Source organism: Microplitis mediator, chromosome 7, assembly GCF_029852145.1.
Source record: "Microplitis mediator isolate UGA2020A chromosome 7, iyMicMedi2.1, whole genome shotgun sequence".
NCBI lineage: Eukaryota > Metazoa > Arthropoda > Insecta > Hymenoptera > Braconidae > Microplitis > Microplitis mediator.
Window position 1 is genome coordinate 6,765,901 of NC_079975.1, and position 19,624 is coordinate 6,785,524.

A 19,624-nucleotide genomic window follows, 5' to 3' on the forward strand; every position below is an offset into this window, starting at 1 on the left:
AAGAATAATTTAAAATGAAAAATAAATGGATGTTAAAAAGTGACAAAGAATTTTAAAATTATCGACAAGTTTGTAGATAAAAAAAATAAATAAAAACAATATTAATAATACAATAAATTTGAAGAAATAATAAAACTAAACTAACAAAAAAGCACTATTAGCTAGAGACAGGAAGATATATTTAAATAAAAACACACACACACGACACAAAAATCTCAAAACAAACCACGTCGTCGTTGAAGATATTGGCGATTTCGCGAGATGCGGCAGAAGCGTTCATCAGTAGCGTCGTTGCAGTGAACATAGCCATCACAAATGTTATCCAACGTAATGCATTCTTGACTTCCGCATTGGAACTCTCCCTTAGCGCATTGTACCGAAGGGTATAGTAGCATGCAATCCGCAAACGAATAAACAACTAAATCATAACGCGAGTTATAAAATAACTTCAAGTCATAAAGATTAATTTATGGTGTCAGAGATGATGCCATTGTCACACGTTTCCCATCATAATTAAATAATATAACACTATTTTTTAAACATTATTCATTATCATTGCAAAGCAAACCATTCAATATTAAAATAAAATTTGAAAACAAAACGAGGCATAAAAATAATTATCACACGACTTTTCATCATCTTATAGAATATATTTATTTAAACTATTTATACTTTATACTGAATGAAAAAATTTAGTTAAATAATTTATTTTATATTCGTCATTTAAATAATTTTTAATTTTTAAAATGATGAAAAGTAATAGAAAAAATTCAAATTTCATAACAATAAACTTTAAAAGAACTAAATATAAATTATGAGCAACTAAGATATTTTATGTAAATTATGCCGAAGAATACGCCACTTATTGGCTAAAGTCAGCATTAAATTTTATATTAAAATAAATTCTCTCTGATTGGTCAAAAGTGTGATTTAATTTATATTAAATCAGTCATTTTTATATTAACCAATGCGCGAAAAAAATGTTTTTCAAAGAAAACGACCAATAAGATAGCTAAATTCAAAGTGACGTCATAAGAGAGATTAGTTATTGGCTTTAATTATTGAGTGGGGATATACTCCGCTGACTTTAGACATGTAACGGCATTTTTCTTCGTGCATTCATTACATAAACTATTGTATAATTAAGTCCGTAAAAGAAGGACCTGTTCTCCCAGTATTTTCTACAACTAAGCCGTAACTGCGCATGCGCGTTAGTGCAAACTCATAGACTTCATTGTAGCCAAGTAGTGAGAGAAAAGCCCGTTCTTTTGCAGACTTAACTATACATCGAGACATCGGGTATAATATCGATTCCACATGATGCATAAGACACTACTTTTTTTTTTCTTTTTTTATAAAAATCTCTTATTAATTACTAATAAAATATATATGAAATAAAAATACGTTTTTTTATTTTACTTACGTGAAACATGAAGATTTACATAATCACTCGAAAATCTTTGAGCATTACGAATTTGACAGATGTAACGGCCACTATCTTCAGGTCTGACTCTCATTAATTCTAAATAATTGTCTCTGACTCGTGCATTAGGTGGCAGTTGTTGTCCATCTTTTGTCCACTGTATCGACACTTGATCTCTTGTTTCACATCGCAATCGTACTGAGTTTCCTGTCTGAGTATTTACATCTCGTTCTACAGCACGCACTCCAACATCATCATAAGTATTTTCTAAAAAAATAAACAAAAACAGTAATAATAAATAAGTATCATTAATCATTAGCTATTGGTACCTAATTAATTTTACACGCAGGATTTGAAAACATTTACTTACCATTCACCAACACTTCAGCTACAGCTTCAGCAGTACCAGCATCATTAGTTGCCTTACAAACATATTTTCCAGCATCTTCATACATGATTCCATGGAATTGAAGTAAACCTTGATGATTAGTTACTGTGCGCGGCAATGATCGACCGATTGCAGCCCATTCTATTTTCAATGGCTGATCTCCAGTTGCAGTGCAGACAATAGATGGGCTTTCACCAGGTGCTACTACTTGTCGATTTGGATTCAATTCAATTCTTGGTGGAGCTAAAGCAGAGAATAGATTAATTTTTAGTGATATTTTTTATGCTGATATAGAGTAGAGGTATCACTGCTGTTGTGGCCACTGCACTATTTTTGGACAATTAATACTTTATTTTAATTAATGAAAAACTTCAAAATAAAATTACCATTTTAATAGTGGGGTAAAAGTGTCTTTAAACATTTAAAAAATTAATTATGTTATTGCGTCTTTACAAATTATTTTTTTGCAGACCTCAAGCGCAAAAGCGCTGAAAATGTTTTATGAACAGTTTTTTTTTCGACTATTGTACTCACACAAAAATATTTCTACTCTTTTAATTACATCAAAATAGGTCGAATTGTATACTAGCATATAGAGAGTTTATTAAGGAACAATTTGGACCTAATATTAAGTGGATTCGTTATTTTATTAGTTTAACCCGTCAGCACTCATGTGAACTTTCCGGTAATCTTTACTCTCATGATGAGAGATTTGCTCACGCCCTATGCGCATGCGTCTAACATCTCGCGCGCTTTAGCGCACTTGTAACGGAGGATAAGTTTAAAAGTTACGAAGTATAACGAGAGCGGCCGAACAGCTATTCACTGCCCTAAAGTGGCCGAAAATGGTACCTCTACCCTATATAAATATTGAGATAATAAATACTTACATATAATTTCCAAATGAGATTTAGCTCTGAACAATTCAACACCTACATGATTTAGTCCTAAACAAATGTATTCTCCAGCAGCTTCTTTAGTAACATCGGGAATAATTAAAATGCCATTATGTACAGAACTGCCAGGAGGAAGAGGCTGTCGATCGCTTTTCTTCCAGTCCAAATAAATACGTGCGTCATCCGGACCAATTGCTTGACACCGCATTTCTACCGTTCCACCATTAGGTATCCTCATAAAATCATCAGGGATTCGTATTCCTTCGTTCGGTTTTCTCGGAGGTGATGTTTGAGAGCCGGATCCAGGACGATTGTGATCAGGCGGACAAGGCGTATCACCCCGACACGGTTGATTAACGTCAACATCATTATAATCATCATCAATACGAACTTGGATTCTCTCCTCACTTATTCCCGCAGCATTCGTAGCTTGACAAGTGTACGATCCCTCATCATCCAATGACATTGATCTGATATCAAGAACAGCAGACAGAGGTGTCGCCGGTGATGATCTAAGTGGCGTAAATAATTGAAAAGCTGGGCTGTGTTTAGTCCAGGCAACAGTTGGCTGTGGGATTCCCTCCGCATGACAAGTCAATTTCAATCGGTCACGAAGTTTTGCTTGAATAATTCCACCACTTGGTGTGATTGTGATGACAGGTGGAGATTGTACTTCAATTCGTGCAGTAGCTGACGTTGAACCAACTGGATTTGATGCAGTGCACACATACATGCCATCGTCACTCACAGTTATGTTTGTAAGTCGTAACAAGCCACCTGATAGTTGTTCGACGTTTGGACCAAGAGGCCGGTTGTCTTGACGAGACCAACGAACTTCCGGTACAGGATAACCAGCAATTACTCGGCATTGCAAGTCCGCAGAACCACCAACGACCACCGTCTGAACGTTTCTCGGATAAAGTTCGAGAACAGGAACTTCACGTGGTTCGACTTCAATCATAGCGCTGGCTTCAAATGTATCAATACCGTTTGTAGCTCGACAAATATAAACTCCTCTGTCGGACACCTGAGCTCTGACGATTTTCAATGTATTGCCGTACTGCTGAGCATTAGCACCAAGCGGCTCTCCATATTTGACCCACGTAACTTTCAAATTAGGATCGCGATCATCAATATGACATTTAACTTCAGCGATTGTTCCTTGTGATACAGTCTGCCGTTCAGGTTCAACTCTCGCGTTTGGTCGACTTTTCTTTGAGTGTATTGACACTTGCGCACTAGTACTTGTTTGAGTTCCTTGATAACTAGTTGCAATGCATACATAAATGCCAGAGTCTTTTGGCTCAGGATTATCAATAGTCAACACACCGTCGCGTTGACTTGCTGATGATGGGAGAGGAAGTCCGGAGGATCGGGTCCAGCTGACATTCGCGTGGAGATTAGATCGAGTACATACCATACGAATGACGTCACCACTGGATCCCATCCACTCGTTGGGTGTTATAAGAGGACCTTCATTGGAATCAACATTTGTTGCTGGTCTATCAGGATTATCAGTGACGTACAGAATTGTCGATTGTTCACTAACACCGATTCGGTTTCTAGCAACGCACTTGTATTCAGCTGCATCGCTTTTTGACACTGATGGAATTCTCCATACATTGTTTTCGAAAATTGCTTCCGGGTTCATTCTGCCTTGAATACGAATCCAATTGACTTCTGGCACGGGATTGCCAGTTACTTCGCAATGGAATTCTACTGGCTCTCCTTCTTTGATTTGTTGGTATGTTGGACGTATTACGGCTTTTGGTTCAACGGGACTAGAGCCTAATTGAAAGTTATTTTATTAATTTAATAGTTATTTTGGTACTATTCGTTATATAAACTACCTGGTGTAAATAACATACTTTGAGGAAAGGCTGCGTCCATTAAAAATAAATTAAATTTATTTAAATGAGTCCAAATATTTTTATAATCGTAATCATAATCGTATTGCCAATAATGAAGAGAAGCGCGGGATCAGTTTGATCAACATTTTTAAAAATATACTGTACGATAAATTTTGAATTTTTTAAAATTTTTTACTCCTATTTAATTATAATTTAACAAATAAACGTTTTTTAGAAATGAAAACGCAGATTATTAGACTATAGAGTAATGAACCGAGCTGCGTATTTACTTTTGCGGTAAGAAGTTTAGTTTGAAAAAAAAGCTTGGATAAAAATTACTGCACGGGAAATATGAACTATATAAATTGAGAAATGACAAGTAATATAATGATAAAGCCCTGACAGATCCGACTTGCGGTAAATTAAGGTATTCACCGTAAATTAACGTATTTTGCCGCTAAATACCGTATTGCTACGGCAAATTTGCGGTAATTTACAACAATATACGGTAATTGAGTGCAAACTCCGGTAATTTACCGTAAGTTGCGGCATTTTGTACCTTTAAGACGAAACAATACTTCACTTTGAGGTAAATACCGTAATTTTACAGTAAATCTATACGGTTACGAGGAAATACCGGAATTTTACTGTAAAATACTGCAGCATTGTCACAAATTTACGATAAATTGCCATACCTTTACCGTAACATACCGAAAATTACCGTGAAATACCGCAGGACTGCCGCAAATTTGCGGTAAATTACCCATCCTTGCTGTAAAAATTCCGCAACTTTCCGTAAAATACCGAAACACCGCGAAGTACCAAAATTTAGCGTAAAATACTGTAGGACTGCCGCCCACCCACGATAAATTACCGTAGCTTTACCATAAAATACCGCAATTTACTGTAAAATCCCGTATTTTTCCTAATATCGTAAATTACGGTTATTAAAACGTAAATAATTATAGGATGAGTATTAAAATTTATTGTCTATGCAGGAAAAATTAATATTTTAACTTTAAAAATCATAATTTAAACATTAAAAATTTGTAGGACGTATTACAAAATTAATCGTTTGGAATTTTAAAATTCCGTATGTTGGCACCTACGTTCCGGGTTATAATTTCAACCACTAATTTTTAAAGTACCTCTTTTTTGTATATAGACCCTACTTAAAGAAATACTCATCATCGCTTGTAAATTTCTAACGTAATTTGGATAAGATTATAATTATAATCAGCCATGTTTTAAGTAAGTACTCAAAACGATTGAAACAAATATTTTACTACTTACCTCCTACAGTAAGAGTGACTTTTTCAATGGCAACATCGACACCGTCGCTCACTTGACAAATGTAGACACCACTATCTGATACTTTAACATCGCGAATAATAAAAAGACCTTTGGCGTCATCCAAACTACGAGCTGGTAATCTTCCGCCTTCTTTTTCCCATCGAATACTAAGAGGTGCCTATAATTAATCATAAAGATTATCCTAATTAAGTATGTACGTTTCAGTTATAAATATTTCGTAAAAGAAAACAATATCCCGTACATTATCTGATGATCGTCCAGAACAATGATATCTCACTGTGCTTCCCGTGTGCACTATTTGGAATTTATTTTCTTTAACTGATGCAGAAATCCTAGGTGGTTTTAAAAGTGGGTATGTTGGGTTCGTCGCTGTTGGATAATCGGCTAAAAAAAAAACAAAGAAATTTATTTACATGCAATGAGATAATTGTCAAGTTAAAATTATGATTAAAATCAAGCAAAAACATTTACATGTATACATATATATAAGTACAGAGCACCCATTTTTAAAGCCACAATAAATATAATTTTGCGTCAGAGAAAAGTTCAAGTACAGTCGAATTCCATTAACTTGGACAGCTAATCTACAGAGGAGCGGAAATTTCCTGGGAATCCCGAGTTATCGAATGCCACTTTACCTTTAAAGGATAAACTACACGCATGCGCTCTTATATATACATGTATGATGCATATATAAATATACACAGACACATACAAATGTATAGGATCGGGTGGGAGAAAGCGAGGCTCGTAGTGGGGGTCAAGATTGAGGGGAAGTTCCGAGTTAGTGGACTTGGACTGTAAATATAAAACATTTATGACAATAAATGAGTGAAAGAAGAGACAATAAACGTTAAACAAACACGTAAGCTGAACGAAAAAAGCCTTCGTTCGGCCAACCTGGTAGTATCGGTGTGGAAATTTCGGCTAATTTAATTCCATAGCGATCCGAAACATAACATTCAACGTGGCAAGGATACTCCCCAACGTGAACAATTAATGTTCTGTATGCTCCATTGTTAGTAGGCACAACAGGACCCGGATCCATGGCCCATGCAGTCAAGGGTGATCCATCATAAGGTGTCAATTCAAAGTGAATAAACATTGAATAAGGATGATTGTATTCACACTTAAACTCCACAGTAGAATTGCGTGTGACTTCCGGTTTAATAGGCATTAAGCCTACACGTAGTTCAGCTAAATCATCATGCACTATTGTATTATACGTGTATGTTATTAACGTTTTCACGTTTCTAATATTTTATTTGTAAATATTATTTCCCAAAGATAATTGTTAGATACTAAGTAATAATAAGTTATGACACAATAAAATTAAGATAATGCAACAGATAAAATTCATTGTTACTTAATGCAAAAAAATAAACAATAACTTTTTCATGTTACCAGCATCGAAACTTGAAGTTTCAGTGTCTCCACAGCCCGTCGAAATAAGCTAATTTCAAACCGATGGTGCGAACAACTGCTAGCGAATTCGTAATTCAAAAATACCTTCATACTGCGGGCAGAAACAATCGTGTTTCTTCTCTTGGGAAGAAACACAATTGTTTCTGCCTGGTGTTAGTTATATTTATAGCATATTACACACTTAGGGCAGTAAAGTAAGAAATGTCTCAGATCACATGTAATTAATCGACTTCGCCTTGGCCAACAAACATGTTATCTGACGCTTTCTTATTTACTGCCCAAGGAGTGTATACTATTTTTCTCACCTCCAAGTGGAAAGCGTCAACTTTCGTCCCGCTGTGCAAAACGAAGTTGCCGCATTCCGCCTCCGTCGAGGAGAAAAATAGTATACACTCCTCAGGAAGTAAATAAGAAAGCCTCAGATTACATGTTTGTTTACATGTGATCTGAGACATTTCTTAATTTACTTCCCTAGGTGTATAATATACTATTTCTTCCCGACGGAGGTGGAAAACGGCAACTTCGTTTCGCACAGCGGGACGAAAGTTGACGCTTTCCGCTCGGAGGCGAGAAAATGTTCTTCTGCAGCCTTATTACTCTCATTTGTTTACTTGTCGCTTCAGTTTATTCATTTCATTTTTTAAGTGACAGTTTTAATCAACCAAATAAAATTACTAAAAAATTAGTGAAAATAATATATTCGTCGTATTTACTATCTAATAAGTGACTGTAAATCACAGTTTTCTCATTCTCTAACAGTTCTCCGCATCATCGGCTTGAAATTAACTTGTTTTTTACTGGCTCCTGACACTGAATTTTGAAGTCCCGATGCAGGTAATCATGAAAAATATAGTGTGTGACTCAAGATGAAACACGATTTCAGACTAGGGTGAAGTAGCTGAGGGCTGATAACTTGACCCTAATCTGAAATCGTCTTGTTTCATCTCTTGTCACACAATATACTATTGTTCAATGAATATATGTAACTACTTACCAATATCTTGACAGTATTGACCATTGTAACCAGACAAACAGTGACACTTGACTTGTCCTCCGCGGCTCAATTCACAGCCTTCTTCATGATCGTTGCATGGACACAATTTACAAGATCCAAGAATGCTGTCCGATCTATCAGTGGAGTTGCGATAATAACCACGAGCACATGACTCGCAAGAAGTACCCGTGTATCCTTGAGGACATCGACAAGCTTCAACCTGAGTAGCTCTTCTATTGCCCGTAGGATTTTCCACCGCAGTGTCCAGACTGATGTCACTTATATATGTGCTGATCATTCCTTCACTGTACGAAGCTCTTACAAGAATTGTTTCCAGATTCGACAGTACAACCATCAAGTCGGATCGCGACGCACTTTTAGGGCCTTCTGTTGATAGTCTGCGCCACTCAGTTTCTCTTAATGGCACCGTGTAAGTCATTGATGTATTAGGATATGGTTCTCGTGGATTGACCCAATAAAGTGTAATACCATTACCGCCAAGCATGACATCTTGATCTTTAAGAGGCTTAGAATCATGATACGCGCTAAATCTTTGGGTTAATGTCAAATTACCACCATAACTTTTAACTCTATTACCGGTAAAAGTTGATGGCAATGACCAAAATAGTCTACGATTACGATTAGCCCGAGTGAAATGATATCCGATTTCATTGCTTGTAACATTAATGTCGAACCCATCATCAATCGTGTCTGATCTTGAAGCATCGGTGAGTGTGAAACCATGAGGAGAATCATAAAACCATGAAGGAATTTGCTGTACATACAATGAGCTTTCATAACATTGATCAGTAACACCATTGCAGAAACATTCGTTACACCCATTGGGATTATCTGACGACAGTCCAAAGGTTGAAGGTTTGCAGCGGTTACATTCAGGTCCTTCTACATTTGGTTTGCATGTACACTGCCCGCCAATACATTGATCATACCGAGAACCAGCTGGATTACAGTTACAACTCGGAGGTGGTGTTCCATATCCTCGTTGACAGTCTTCGGAAGTTCCGATTGTTGCATCGCCTTCGTAACCAGGCTCACAAATTTCACAGTTATCTCCAGTCGTATGATCCGCGCAATTTTCACAGACTCCTGTCTCTGGGTCGCAGTGACTCGAGTGTCCGTTGCAGTTACAGGGTTCGCAGATACCAAGATAAAGACCTTCGTTGGCACGAGTATATCCGACAGCACAGTCCTCACAAGAAAGTCCGGAGTAGCCGACAGGGCAGCTGCATTCTTCAACTTCAACAGCGCGTTCTTTTCCTGTGTTGTATTTTTCAGCCGTATCCAATGTCACGTGTGACAATGCGGCTTCGTCAGTGTGTGTAGTGTACGTAGCTTTTATTCTTATTGACTGGACATCGGCTAATGCCATCAGTAAGTGCTCTCTGTTGGCAGGGCTGCCATCCGCTCGCTGCCAAAACTGTTCTAATAGTGGGACCGTAAATGATTGCAAAGTGTTCGGCTCAAGTGATTCCTTGGAGTAGTACAGAAGGTTTATGTTATTGGAACTTATCAATTCGACATCTGCCGCGTTGTTCTTTGAACTTTGTCCGCCGGGAGAGGGTACGTATCTTAAAGTATACTTTAGATTACCGCCGTAGGATGTGACTTGATCTCCCAAAAAGATACTGGGAAGTTGCCAGTAATAAACGTCACCTTTTCCGCGGTTAGGAAAGTCGTTGTAAATAATTTCTCGTTTGTGTGAATCAAGACGAATTCCTGATACTATTGCGGGCGCATTTGGATTTAATGACTCGATAAGTGAAAAATCTCTAATAGAATTAGTAAAGGAAACGTGAATCTAGAATTATAAATGATAAAATTCATTAGGAAAAAAAAGTTCCAAGATTTTATTTTATTGATATAAAATCTTACTTCATTTCTGAACCAATTAGAAGCAACACATCGGTCAGTTACTCCCATACAGAAACAGCTGATGCATCCGAATTGATTTTTCGCAGCTAGATTGAATGTATTTGGCTTGCATTGATCGCAAGTTAAACCAGTTGCGTATTGCTGCAATTAATTATTTTATTTTCGTTTATTTTCCTATCGCTAAAGTCACGGAAATTAAAATTTTACTACTGTTCACAGTTCATTAGCATGGGTCTTTAAATACTTACTCAAATACCATAATCCAAATAAAAAAATGTATAAATATGAAAGCAGTGAAAAGTATATAACGTAATTTTTATTTTGTCATTCAAATATTGAATTTTAATATGATCAAACTTTTGCATACCTTGCATCGACACCTTCCATCAACGTCTAGAGAAGTTGTTAAGCTTCCGTTAGGATCGCATTGCTGATCACGTACGCACATGTCACCGGGAATTATTGGATTTCCATGATAACCGACGGAACAACGTTCACATCTCTCTCCAGTATATCCAGGGGGACAGTCACAGATTGGTCGATTATTAGAACCAAGTTTACACGTACGAGCGAATCTATTAAAAAATAATTAATACACAACATTACTTGTGAGATTTGTCTATGACATAAAAGAATATAATTTTTCTGTTAATTACATAGCCCTAGTAATCATAAATCTCATAAATAAAAACAAGTCTACACACAAAAAAAAAAATTCTCGACTGAAGGTAAATATTCTTGATTCAAGAAAATTTTTTTGGAGACCTAAATTTTCTCAGATAAAGTAGAAATCTTCTCCAACCAAGACGAATTCTCTTGGCTCAAGAAAATCTTGACTTGGTTCCCGAAATCGTTTGTCTTCAAAAATATTTTCTTGACTCAAGATATCTGTTTTTTCTGTGTATTAGTGAATCGACTAATCATATTACAGTGCTTCCTCCCTAAGATATCCCTCTGTAAGATATCATTTCCCCTCATTTTACTACCATTTCCCCACAATTCAGTTTTTCCACTACACTCAGTGGAATTTACTTGCGCATGCGCTTAAGCCACTATTATAAGTGAGCTGTTTACATACACATAGTTATACTTATAGATAGTAAGACTGCGCATGCTTCCATTTTTAATAGCTCCACCTTTTAAGAGTGGAAGGGGTACCTCTCTAAGATATTTTTCCTGAAACCAGAGCCCCGAGTCTGATATCTTAGGGGGGGAGCACTGTATTGGTTAAGATAACTTACTGATTGGAAGGATTTGTCAGAGGGCATGGACATTGCAAGCACGGGATGTTTCGAACTGGATCTCCATAGTAACCAGGAGGACATGATCCCATGTCTTTTTCGCTAGTACATTCACCGAGCCATAAACCACTCTTACGTCTGCGATAACCAGGAGCGCAATCTTCACAAGAGTATCCACTGTATCCTGTATTTCATAAAAATGAATACATTTTAATGTATCTATTAATGGTTATTAGATACTATTATCAATTTCTTTATATATAACGCTTTTTGCAACACCTGTTTTGAAAGTTCAACTTCCGAGAGCTGGATCGTGTCGGAAGTGCCAAATATAATTAGCCTTGATATACATTTTACTTTTTATCATTCGTGCGATATAAGTGCTATCTTAGCGCACGTTCTTTTGTTCGCCAAATAGCTGTTTGCCCATTCAACTGTTGCCGCGACATTTGTGTGCGTTATACTATTATCTGCGTGCGACAAGTAAATTTGAGTGCGACAAGTAAACTTCAAATTGTTTTGAATCATTTCAAATCATTTTTCATAATCAGGGAACTCAATATCCTTGAAAAATTTGATTAAAAAAAAATTTTAATTTTTTACTTCTCAAAAATTGAACTTTCATAGCAGGGTTTTGATAATTAGAGCTTAATATTTAATTTTTCATTTTTAAAGATCTCAATATTTGCTTGCGCCGATTTCGACAATTGTAATGAATTTATAAATCTCGAAGTTTTGATGAATTGTGTAAGTTTTCATCAATAAATATTTCGTTACGTATGTATATTTTTGTTTCTAACCCATTTTACTCAAAGCTAGTTTGTCAGTCCGAAATTTTAGTAATACGCGATTAAATTAGTATTGCTCGTACATTTATATATAAATATATGAGTGTACTAACAATATTTTAACCGTGGATTAAGAATCTCGGATTGAAAAACTGACTTTCAAAAATTGGTTTCAACATAAGCTTTACGCTCATGTCGCGACAACATGACTGTCAAATTATTGGCTCCTTAGTACACATGTAGCATAAACTACTAAAATTTATAAAATTTCACGATGAAAATTTTTTAAAATTTAAAATAAAAAATTCTAAAATAATTATCTGCATTTCAGCTTCTAAATACAAAAAAATTTTTTAAAATTCAAAGTAAATGAAAATTACAAATACCTGTTGGACATGAGCATTCTTCAACATAAGACGCGCTTCCTAAGCCAGTATTCCTAGAGTCTGCAGTGTCCATTATGATATCAGTAATAGAAATATCTAATTGCGGTGAGTCATCATATTTAGCTTTAATAAGTATTTGCTCAACATTGGCAAGAGTCATCATTATATCTTCCCTAGTTGCCAATCTTTCGTATCCATCCTTTATTTTATACCACTCGCCATAGAAAAATCTAGCAGCCACTTCTGTCTCTTGATTAGGAACCACATGTTGGCCTCTGTGTGTTAATAAATTACCGTTTCCTTTAAGAATAATAGATGGCGCGCTGTTGTTTCTTCCATCACCACCGTAACGAATGTTGTATTTCAGATATCCACCATAAGATTTCAATTGGCTTCCGTGATAAACTTCCGGTAAGGCGAAGTACGGAATGTCATATGAACTCAACTCATTAGAATAAGGAATTGATATTTCTACGCCATCTCGACCGACGGGTACTACTTCCAACGACTGGCTTCCTAGTTCACTGCGGATTCTCGGACTAGCTGACGATACATCAACAGCTAAAACTTTGTGTCGGTCAAAAGGTGGAGGAAGATGATACGTAAATAGATTCGCGCTTCTACATTCAGTGGCAACGCCGAAACAGAAACAAGAAATACATTCATCTGGGTGTCGCGCTTCCGAGTTGAAGGTTCCTTTTTTACAAACTGGGGATGTTTTTTCAACGACGAGAATTGTGTCGGGGACTGCGAATACAAATCCTCCAATATTTATGGCTTCGCAAGAATACGCTCCCTGATCAGATACGCTAATATCAGGACACGTGAGCGTACCAGTGCCATTAGTTGACTCAGAGCTACATTTTTCGGGAATATGGCCCCAATTCAAACGCCAGTTTATTTCTGGTATGGGTACACCAATAGCCGTACAAACTAGAACCATGGTGTCACCTGGTTCAAGAACAACCATGGGAATGGGAGGTTTTGTGATGTATACTGGCGAGCAACCGATTTCGTCACTACCATCTTGACAATCTCTTTCCATGTCACAGTGGTAACTCTTTGGAATACACTGATCATATTGATTACATCTGAATTCATTGTATTGACAAGGAGATCCAGGTGGTGATGTACCGCAATTTTCCTCGTCACTTCCATCAACACAATCCTTATCGCCATCGCAGCGCCAGATCTTGCTGACGCATTGTTTGTTTGCACAACGGAATTGATTGGGCTCACATCCGTGTGGGTTACATCGCATTTCGTCGGAGCCATCGGTACAGTCAAATTTACCATCGCAAACAGAAAGTTTCGGAATACAATCGCCATTGCTACAAGTTGCTTCATCATACTTGCAAACTTGGGGAGGCCGTGAGGTTGACAATTCGAATTTCTCGACTTCTAGGTGGACTGTAACACGCTGCCCTGGTACAGATGGAGGATATCCTACGGCTTCACAAATATATGGACCGGCATGTTCTACTTGAATATTTGGAATTTCCAGGCGGCCGTTGATATCGCGAGAACCAGGCGGAAGAGGCAGATTGTTTCCTCGTAGCCATCGTACGTCAGCACGAAGATATCCTTCATCGCGACAATGAAATACAACTTCGTAACCTGGGTAAAGTAAAAAAAAATTATGATTAATTGACCGATCCATATTTGGGATGATGGTTAGTGAACTCAATTCACATGCAAAAATAATATTTCCTGTGCCGCATGATTGATTTATGTCGATTAAAATACCTGTATAATGCTGGTAATGGATTAAATGGTAAAATTGTATGTATATATCAATAATGATTATAAATGTACATTCTCTATAGTCGTCCCAACCAAAAAGTCGTCGTCCCACTACCATTACTTAGCACGTATTTCCTATACCCCCACTATCAATTTTAGGACGACTCTTTCGTTAGGACTACTGTGACATGAAATAATTTTAATTTTAAAATTAAACACTAGGTGTGCGAATCGTGTTCAAATCGAATCGAATTGAATAATTCGATAAAATTGAATAATTCGTAACCTTAATTAAAAATTCCGATTGAAACCGCTGAATTCCGATTGGTTCCGAGTGAAATCCGATAGACTTTCAATCGGAATTCATTGGTTTCAATCGGAGTTTTTAATCAGGGAACTGTCCAAAGTATTCGTAATTTTTAAAATTATTCATTAATTTTCGAATTCCTCTATATTTGACTCATCCGTCCAGGATTTCTCTCAGTACTTAACTCGTCCTTTCGTCTCCACTACAGCAACACTGTTGTTTCTTATGCGCAGGTCTGCGCGGCTAAATGCGCAGTGTGCAAAAACAGTATCTATGATATTATCTGTATATAACCTCAATTACTAAATAGAATATTGTATTGTGCAATAAAAAATGTTAAATAATTCAGAAAATTGTAACGTAAGTTTAAATATTATATATCTTTAAAGTAAGTGATTAAAATTTATTAGATTAATAGAACTTAATGCTTGTATTCATAGTCCAAGTTAATTAGTTAAGTTTACTTAGAACATTTAAATCTACCCGCCACTGTTTTTTTTTTTGATTGGCCGAACGAAAAGTCGTAGTGGGAGACAGGATTGTCAAATATAGAGAGAGAATTTGGTCAAAAACAGAGAGCGGTCATATATAGAGGGGACAAATATAGAGAGATTCTACTGTATCACAAAGTTTTCAAATTATTTGTAACTTTTTAAATTACTCGATTCGAGAAAGTCTGATCGGCATTCAATTATTCAATTTTCATTTAATTAAAAGGTTAGTTTCTAAAGTAACCAAAAATTTTTTCATAAATTCGTGCCTGAGCTTTATTTACCTCTGACAACAATTTAAATTATTGGAAAAAATATTACAATTTCAAGTAATTCGAAAAAAAATTTTGGTATTATTTGTAAATTTTCTAATAATTCGAGAATTTAAAAATAATTCATAAGTTCGGACTATTCGCACACCCTTACTAAACACATTAGTTAGTTAATTATAACTCCTCAATAAATATCTCCATTATTATCACTATGGCTCAATAAATGTTACTGATATGGATTTTATATTTTTATAAAATAATTAATTTTTTATTATGAACATTTGTGATGGGTGTAATGAATTTCGAATAGCGCACTCGTACAATGATTCCCAAAACTACTTCCTTTAAGAAAATCTTACCTTGCCGTACCGGGTCTGGCCAATGCAAGAAACAAACAAACAATACAAAGTTTTATTAATAAATTCATCATCATTATCGTATTTATCGATTATGCCGTTACTTAATATTTATTCTTTATCAACCCCAAGCACTCAAATATAAATATATAATTTTTTAAAATTTTGTACTGGTATACACATAAGCTCAGTTATTTTATATCAATTTTCTAAAATATTCTTTATAAAATTATCTATAATATTTGAACCCTTTACTTTTTTTTATTAGTGTCCTTATAAAGAAAGTCACGATAGATCCTTCCTCAAGTGCGGTTCCGTATCAATTAAATTATCTACAAAAACCTTCTTCTACACTCATATTCTCAACCTAATTGATTAAAAACTAACAGGTTTCTCACATTCATTTTATAAAAAATTTCATGTTCTTCCAACCATAATTATAAAAATATTTTATAGTAATTTCATAATAAATATTGGATTTGTTTTATAAGATAATCTAATCTGCTTCATAGTCATAAATGAATAAATTTTATTAATTAACGATTCAAACTTCAAGAGGTATGCAATGCATTTTGTGTATTTTTATTATCATTCAAGCTGAATAAGACAGATCTTGTCATTCACTCGCAAATTTATTACAGTAGGACCTCGTTATAAGACTAGCTCGGGGCTGTAGGGGAAAAAATTCTTGGAATTGAGGTACCCCCGCTATTGTGCTTAACAGCGTTTGCGTCCAAACCTCGCTATAAGACTATCGCCGTTTCGAGTTTTATTTATGTATTCGGTTCAACTCTACTCTATTATCCAGTGTATCTATTTTATATATAATCATAAATAAACAGGATTTTGTCGTTTTTTTCTGTTACTTAATTATGTGATACCACGAAATTTTAAGTATTCTTTATGAAAATAAATTATTTAATCTAAAATCATTATGTATGTACATTTTATCTCGATTTTAGTCGTAAGTGTCGTTAGTCTTATAGCGAGGTTACGGCGCAAAACTTTTATTGAGTTGTTGGTGGGGGAAGCGTTCCGAGCGAGTTTCAACAAATTGAGGGGAAGAGTCTTATAAGGCGTAGTCTTATAACGAGGTCTTACTGTAATTTCGATAATTGTAAAATCATGGAATTCTTAACCCTTCGTTCGTCGCACCGCGGCGTTCCGCCGCCATGTATTTCATATTGCGGTGTTGCCAAATATCATAACTATGATTTTAAAAAATGAAATCCACACAAGCTTATAGGACTAAATTTTTTTAAATTTTTTAATAAAATAAAAGTTTCATATTAAATAAAAATATTAAAGAAAGAGATGAATTAAATGAGCTGGAAATGAGTCGCTGGTGGTAACTGGCAACGCTGCACAGAAAACCCGAACAAATTCAACGCCCGAGTTTACTCGCGTCAGCGGCACATCGCCGCGTTTCTCAGGTTTTCTAACTAACTATTAATTAACTAATATATGAAAATTAGTTAGTTACATAATTTAACTAATAATTATCATTCATTCATTCGATGCAAAAAAGTACAGTAGAAGAACTCATAAAATTTCAAAAGACTAGGAATTTTTTTCTCTTTTTAAATAATCTTTTAATAAAAATTGCGGCGCTGCGCTCATAGCGCGACGGACGAAGGGTTAAAAAAAATCTACACACATTTTGAGCGCAAATATAATATAATTCATAACGCTTAAATGTATGTCTATGCGTTAGAGAGTAATCAAATTTCAGACAAAAACGCCGAATTTTATAAACAAATCAAACTTTGAGCTTCATTATCTCTTAAATAATAGTATTCACGAAAAAAATATAAGAGACCTTTTTCGAAGAGCGGTAAATTTCCTACAAAAATTTGTATTAATCATAGCTGTACTTACGCTTATTTTTAAGCGAGTAATAAAATTTTTCTCATTGTACTAAAATTGGAAAGTACTATTACTTAGAAGAAGTTAAATGGCATTTGAATAAACTTTTTTTTTTATATTATTTTTGGACCACGAATAAATAATTTATATCATGTCCAAGTAAAAAAATCTAATTTGGGTCACAACGGACAGCCTAATGCACATATGTTCCGAAATTCGAATTATTTGAATTGCTGGCAAAAAAAAATGGTTTGAATATCAGACCCCTTAACTCAGCAGACCCTTCGACTGACGAAATCTTAATCAGAATATTCTTAATGTAAATTGTTTATCCATAAAACCATACATTGCATTTATTAATTATCGATGAATCGCATAATAGTTCAAATTTATAATATAAAAAATACTAAATTCTATACTTACTTTCTTTGATGATCTGATCACTGGGATATGTCTTCAGATTCAGTTCTCCCTTTTGATCTTCACCCTCTAAAAATAGACATTTCACATTAATCATAATCAGGAACCAAGAATATTAATTTATTAGTTTACATACCACAGTTATTTTCGTCAGATCCATCACTACATTCAGGAATACCATTACAACGAGCTGAATTATGAACGCAAGTTCTGTCTGACATACATGAAAATTGCCCTGCTGGACATTGATGATGAGGACGATGTTCAGATGGCATCGTAGAAGATTCTATTTTTGATAATGAGTAAATAAAAAATAAAAGAGTTAGTGTTATTATTGGAATTGATATTTAATTTATTTAAAATTACAATCATGATTAGTTACCACATCCGTCCTCGTCTGAGCCATCATCACAATCGATGACTCCATTGCATTTCTGTTCTCCGGAAATACAATCACCATTTATGCATTGATATTGACCTCTTGCGCATCCTAAAAATAAAAGTATATATTTTTAGTAACATTATAATGGCAATAAAAAAAATAAATATCAATAAATTTCCAACAAACATAAAAAAATTCAATTATCGCGCGAAATATACCAACGGCATTAAAACTTTTAATATAAATTGCAAACTAGCACTTAAATCATATTAGAACGAACTAACACTGAAGTCAAAGATGTTGCGATGATAATAAAAAAACTATTATTCATTAATCATTACAAATACATGAATAATGAGAAATGATTTACACGAACAAGTCAAAGAAAGCTGTAATTAACTATTTAAAATTTTAATCCAATATATTGATTATTTGAAATATATAACTAAAAATTACATTATTAACGATGCAAATATGAAATCTAATTTTTTTTTTATGATTGCAAACTTTAATTACTTATATTAAGTTTATTGAACATAAAATTTAGAACAGATTTTAATTGTTTTAATCAGGTCATACATAGAAAAGTAGAATTCCTGGCGGATTCGAATTACGGTTATTTACCGCTTTTTTCATAATTCACCTTTGAAATATCCCTAGTGGATCCGAATTACGGTATCTGAAAAAACTACCGTAATTTACGGTAAAATACGGTAGCTCACCGTGAGTTACGGTATTTGACGGCAATTTACCATAAATTGCGGTATATTACCTAATTTAAGGTAAAATGCCGCAATTTACCGTGAATTACCGCATATAGCCGTAATGTACGGTAAATTGCGACATTTTACCGTAAATTGCAGTGGTTCTGCCGGATACCGTGAATTACGGTAATTAACGTATTTTACCGTAATTCAGATCCACTAGAACGCAAGAGATGGTATTTCTACGAAAAATTTGACGCAATTTACGGCCATTTATAGTAATATACGGTAATTTACGGTGAACTACGGCAATTTACCGTAAGTATCGTTTGCTTTTTCAGTTTTATAGTTTTTACAGTGCAAAACTTCACATTACGGTAAAATACAGCAGGCTTGCCGGAATTTCGCGTTAAATTACCGTTCTTTTTGTGCAAATTTACGGTGAAAAAAACGTAGTTTTGCTGTGAAATACCGTAATTTTGCCG

The 19,624-nt window shown here is 35.0% G+C and overlaps 1 protein-coding gene across 24 annotated transcripts in view; it reads right to left on the reverse strand.

The window, feature by feature from the left end:
- LOC130671971 (basement membrane-specific heparan sulfate proteoglycan core protein) overlaps positions 1-19,624 on the reverse strand; it is a 133,510-nt gene that overhangs the window by 16,242 nt on the left and 97,644 nt on the right. For 20 of the 24 annotated variants that reach the window (XM_057476131.1, XM_057476133.1, XM_057476128.1 and 17 more), the window contains 15 exons: positions 18,436-18,543; positions 18,190-18,339; positions 18,057-18,122; positions 15,771-15,785; positions 12,599-14,215; positions 11,425-11,608; positions 10,551-10,758; positions 10,184-10,324; positions 8,291-10,109; positions 6,113-6,255; positions 5,851-6,028; positions 2,702-4,495; positions 1,794-2,054; positions 1,424-1,690; positions 227-418 (listed from right to left, as the gene is read on the reverse strand). In XM_057476131.1, the coding sequence (XP_057332114.1) occupies positions 227-418; positions 1,424-1,690; positions 1,794-2,054; positions 2,702-4,495; positions 5,851-6,028; positions 6,113-6,255; positions 8,291-10,109; positions 10,184-10,324; positions 10,551-10,758; positions 11,425-11,608; positions 12,599-14,215; positions 15,771-15,785; positions 18,057-18,122; positions 18,190-18,339; positions 18,436-18,543 (7,143 nt within the window). The remainder of the gene's footprint in view (positions 1-226; positions 419-1,423; positions 1,691-1,793; positions 2,055-2,701; positions 4,496-5,850; positions 6,029-6,112; positions 6,256-8,290; positions 10,110-10,183; positions 10,325-10,550; positions 10,759-11,424; positions 11,609-12,598; positions 14,216-15,770; positions 15,786-18,056; positions 18,123-18,189; positions 18,340-18,435; positions 18,544-19,624) is intronic. The other 4 variants (XM_057476135.1, XM_057476130.1, XM_057476141.1 and 1 more) reach the window with 2 other exon arrangements.